Source organism: Labrus mixtus, chromosome 10 (assembly GCF_963584025.1).
Source record: "Labrus mixtus chromosome 10, fLabMix1.1, whole genome shotgun sequence".
Taxonomy (NCBI): domain Eukaryota; kingdom Metazoa; phylum Chordata; class Actinopteri; order Labriformes; family Labridae; genus Labrus; species Labrus mixtus.
Window position 1 is genome coordinate 710,272 of NC_083621.1, and position 5,000 is coordinate 715,271.

General features: G+C 43.7%; 1 protein-coding gene across 2 annotated transcripts in view; it reads left to right on the forward strand.

The window, feature by feature from the left end:
• Positions 1-5,000, forward strand: part of LOC132981569 (solute carrier family 4 member 11-like) — a 40,033-nt gene that overhangs the window by 16,042 nt on the left and 18,991 nt on the right. For both annotated transcript variants that reach the window (XM_061047501.1, XM_061047502.1), the window contains exons 3-8: positions 1-48; positions 409-452; positions 1,455-1,674; positions 1,760-1,841; positions 1,936-2,059; positions 3,542-3,751. The exon at positions 1-48 is cut by the window's left edge and continues 48 nt beyond it. In XM_061047501.1, the coding sequence (XP_060903484.1) occupies positions 1-48; positions 409-452; positions 1,455-1,674; positions 1,760-1,841; positions 1,936-2,059; positions 3,542-3,751 (728 nt within the window). The remainder of the gene's footprint in view (positions 49-408; positions 453-1,454; positions 1,675-1,759; positions 1,842-1,935; positions 2,060-3,541; positions 3,752-5,000) is intronic.

Here is a 5,000-nt window from a genome sequence, read left to right on the forward strand (position 1 = left end):
CCAACAAGGACCACATCTATGACAGCCAGCTCCAGATCAGTGTCTCCGGTATCTGTTTCATTTACAAATCAATAGAAGAGAGAAAAACAACATGAAGTGATCTGGCTTCACATCCGGTCGTTTCCTCCTCTCATGACTTCTATTGTTGCAGAATAATCTGAAGCCTCTGCAAACAGGAAGTCATGTGTGCACGCTCTGATTTCCTGAACAAAGCTGAGCAGGCTGCTTGTTCCCCTTTATTAACAATGAAATTATTACCACAAGAGAGAGCTGATGCTTTGTTATTTCCAGGAGTAACACTAGAAGCAAAAGAACACAGTGCTGTTGGGATTGGAGTCCAGACTGTTTGAATATCATGTGGCTGATACACCTGAACAGTTTATCATAATAAAATGTTTATCTTTGCAGATGCTGACGACCCGGGGTTCGGCCTTTTAAACACGACAAGAAAAGTAAGACTTGTTTCCCTCTGTGTGTGTTAAACCTTAGCAGTCTGGATACGTGTACCTTATCAGACATTATTGTGTTCCAACTCTTCTACCAACTTGTAATTGATTTAGTTGGTGAGTTTTGCTGGGCAACATTCATCACTTACATCACACACTAATGGAACCGCCCACCTGGCGAGCAAGAAAAGCTCTCTACTGCTGCACGAATCAGAATCAGAATCTGGGTTTATTGCCAAGTACATTTACACATACAAGGAATTTGACTTGGTGTATTGGTGCTAAACAATTAACAAGGAAATAAAGCAGAACTAGCAACAACTTAAATAATACAGAATAAGAAGATATTACAATATATAAAATAGAATTTAAATATATAAAAAATAAAAATAAAAAACACAAAATGTACAAAAGGTGAAACGTAGGAGCTGTGCAGTGGACTATGAGAAAAATCTTAATGTGAGTAACTACTCACAGAGTGCATTTAAGGATGATACATTTTTAAAGTCCAGTAGAGTTAGAGAGTAAACCAGAGACGAGGAATTCCTGGATGAATGTTGTTAGACGCTCTGCGGTCCCAGAGAGGGAACAAAGAACAGACTTCAGATTGTGTTCACTTGATCTAAATGTTCCTGACTTTAACGACAACAATGCCTCATAACTCAGCTGACCCTGATCCTGATATCATTGTTAGCTAACGTTAATCAAACACACATGAAAGTGTCTGTACGTCTGTAGACGGTCATCGTGGCGATGCAAGAGGGAGGATTCTCCTCTAGATATCTGTAGACATCAGTGAGGTGAAGTTCTGCTGAGATTGAGCATATTGTCCCGCCTTCTGTATGAGGGTCACACGTGTCAGTTTACCTTCATATCTCTGTTTCTCTGTAACCCTAACCCTAACCCGTCAGGGGATGTAGACATGCGTCGTTCAGAGGAAATTAAGAAGATCTCACCATGTGACACTAAACTGTCAATCACACCTCCTTTGTTCTTGGCGTTCACCAGTATGTGAAGCCGATGAACTTCCAGGAGGAGGTGCGTGCCCACAGGGACCTGGACAGCTTCCTGGCCCAGGCGAGCATCCTTCTGGATGAGAAAGCTGCCACTCTGGACGAGGTCCTGAGGCGGATGCTGAGTCGTGTGGCGGAGGACAGCCATGAGAGTTGTGACGAGGACGAGGTCATGAACTCTCTGTTCACTGACGCAGGAGGAAAGGAGTGTAACGGTGAGTGAAACATATCACTCTCTAAACCACTTTGAGGTGCTTTAAAGGCTGCTGGACTTGTTTACATTATTTTATGCTCCCTCAGTTCACCTTCTGTCTGAGACCATTCAGGGCGTGACTTCCACTTCCACTGGCGTTCGTTATCAGCAGTCCTGGCTCTGTATTCTGTGAGTTCATCTACAATCATGTTCATGTGAAAAGCTTCTGTGGGGACTCATTCTTCCTGCTCAGCAGAGTGAACGTTTTCGTTTCTGACTTCAGCTCCAATGTGAGGAGTCTGCAGAGACGTCATGTCTGCATCGCCCGTCTGGAGAGGACGCAGAACTGGGGCGTCAACTGCTGTGAGGCTCGCTACGTGATCCTCATCTTGGCCCCGCCCAGAACGGTGACATCAACTTTTCTGTCTCTGGATTAAAAAAAATATATATATATACATTATAGAGTTTTGGTCACCCTTAAATGCACAGTATGTAAAATATGCTGCCAGGGGGCTTTCAATCAAAACAATAACAAAAGATGACGTCGAGGCTACCGGGCAATCATGGGAGTGATTCTCGCCACTCCCCATACAAAATGCAAGTACTCAACAATAAAATATGTATAGCATGGGTTTAGTCAATTTTAAAGTAATCTACAGATTTTAATATAAACATTAGAAAACCTAATCTACATATTATACCTTTAAAATCCAGGTGAGTTTTGGTCACCCTCACGCAGCCCTACGACTCTGCCGGCTGCAGGAAGTGTAGGGAAGCTGCTGGGAAACCTGATTTCTGTATGATGTTGAGAAAAGGTCGTCTGATAATCAGCGGTGTCTAACGATGGAACATTTTTCTAAGATTTTTACTTTTATTGATCCCGGCAAGGGGAAACTTAAGTTTTTACGCTCTGTAAGTCATACAACACACACACATGCACAAACAGGATCCTATGGACATGTGCTAATGGAGAGATGCCTTGAGTTGATGGTTGGGGGGGGGGGGGGGGGGGGGGGGGGGGGGGTCGGTGCCTTGCTCAAGGGCACCTCGGCAGTGCTCAGGCACCTCTCCAGTTACCAGACCAACTTCCAGATTTGGTCCGCACCAGGACTTGAACCGGCGACCCTCCGGTTCCCAACCCAAGTCCCTACAGACTGAGTTACTGCCGCCCCTATGTTGTTGTTTCAACGTGTTCAATCTGCTTTTAGTTGTCTGAACCTTTGTTTATTAGACTTTATGACTTTATTAGCCTGAAGTCGAAGCAACATGATGCCAGAGCCTTTCATTAACACCTGTCTGATATCCAGGTACTGAAACTGTCCCTCTTCAGATTCATTTGAACCGTTTGATAAAATAGAAGTGATTTCAGTCATTTTAAGGGAAAATGAATCACATCCACGTGTAAATGTCCTTTATGATATCAAGCTGGTTCATGTTGTGTGCACAGGGAAACTGCAGGGCCGTCTGTAGTGACAGTAATAATCAATGATGATCAGGTGTCTCTAAGACGCCATTTCATGACATTTCTGGCTTCATCTCTTTTAATGTTGTTCTGTAAGATGATTGCATTTAAAACCTCCATTCAAGTATTCATGAATTTAAATATCAGAATCTGGGTTTATTGCCAAGTACATTTACACATACAAGGAATCTGACTTGGTGTATTGGTGCTAAACAATTAACAAGGAAATAAATCAGCCGAGCATGTGACCTCGTGATCGTTGGTAGAAAACACGGGGAACTCACATGTTTTTTTTTTCTGAGGGTTTGCTGCTACAGGAGATGAAATCAGATAAAAACATGAGTCAGCATGATGTAGGTGAAAATAAAATACACATTCACAGATTCCTTGAACTCAACATGTCTGACTTTGTCAACATCCTTTGCAGAAAAGCACCAAGACGGCGATCGAACTGGGTAGAACGTTTTCCACTATGTTCTCCGACATTTCCTTCAGACAGAAGCTTCTGGAAGCAAAGACTCAGGACGAGTTCAAACAGGAGCTGGTGTTCCAGCGACAGCAGCTCTCCACCGCCAACGACAAGCCGGTTGTAGAGGAAGTGGAGGACTCGGATCCCCGAAGAGGGAAACCAATTGAGGTGGGAAAGACGTCAATGTGATTGATAAGAGGTTCACAACAAATATACAGAAACAAATCTCACTCACAGTTTGGGCTCAAACCAACATTGATATGTTCTTCTTGCTGTTGGATCCGTCCACATGTGGACCTCATGTTGTTCCAACAGGCACATAAAGATGTGATGCATTCAGGGAAAATAGTTGAGCCAGATTATCTGATAATCCTGTTTCCACATTCCACCGGGCCGGGCCTGAGGAATGACCAGCAGCTGGGCAACAGATCGCAAAGCTTCCTGGCAGCAGAATGTGTGCAGCTCCATGTAATGATGGACTGCTTCATTAAGTCCAGTGTTGAAATGAAGAGGAGACGAGTGCACCCAGCAGGAGGCTGGAACAGAGAGAGAGAAAGTTAATGTTGTAAAAGAGCAAAGGTGAGCAACAGGAGGAGGCTTCAGCGGCTGATACCCTGAACGCTTTAACCAACAACATGTCCTTATAACTTATTGGGCAATCCCAAACCAGAACAGTACCAAACCAGACTGTGCAGCACTATGAAAGACCGCTTTGTCCCGGCCGTCAGCGAAGCTCAGTGTTAGCACAGCAAGGGGCTCAACCAGAGCGGGCGGGCACTTTGTTAGCCTCCCCATCACTCTGCTATTTAAATGCTATTTTGCTGCTGCCTTTAAAGTCTTTATATGTGATTTTTCACACTTAAATATAAATCAAGTATATCCTCTGAAAATAACTCTGTGAGTCATGACTGTCTACAATGGGTGTAACACCCGAGTCCCACTGTCTGTGATGTTTTCAGAGTTTTCAGAGTCCTATCTTCACTTTGTTTACATCGCCGGGACGGCCGGCTGACTCCTCCCCTCGTGTATAAAAGTTGTTTAATTGAGGGACTAGAGAAAAGAAGAATAACATACTGTACTCACTGCTTAACTGTGTTTCTAGATCACGCTCATTTCAGGTAAATTTACATGCAGTGTGAAGATACGAGCAGAATAAAGATCGCTAGCATTAGCATGCTAACACAACAATGCAGCGAGAGTTGTTTTGGTTTCATGCTGGTGCTCAAGGGCGACATCTGCTGGATCAAAAAAATCACATATAAAGAGTTTAAGTTTGAATTCCCCAGAATGCTGTTATAATCTGTACTTCAACCAAAGAGGCATTAAAGATTACTCAAACACTTTTATAACACTCATTAGTCTGAAACGTTGGTGCGGTCCCCGAGCCTCTGTCGTCTCAGGACAGAGGCTGCAGTTT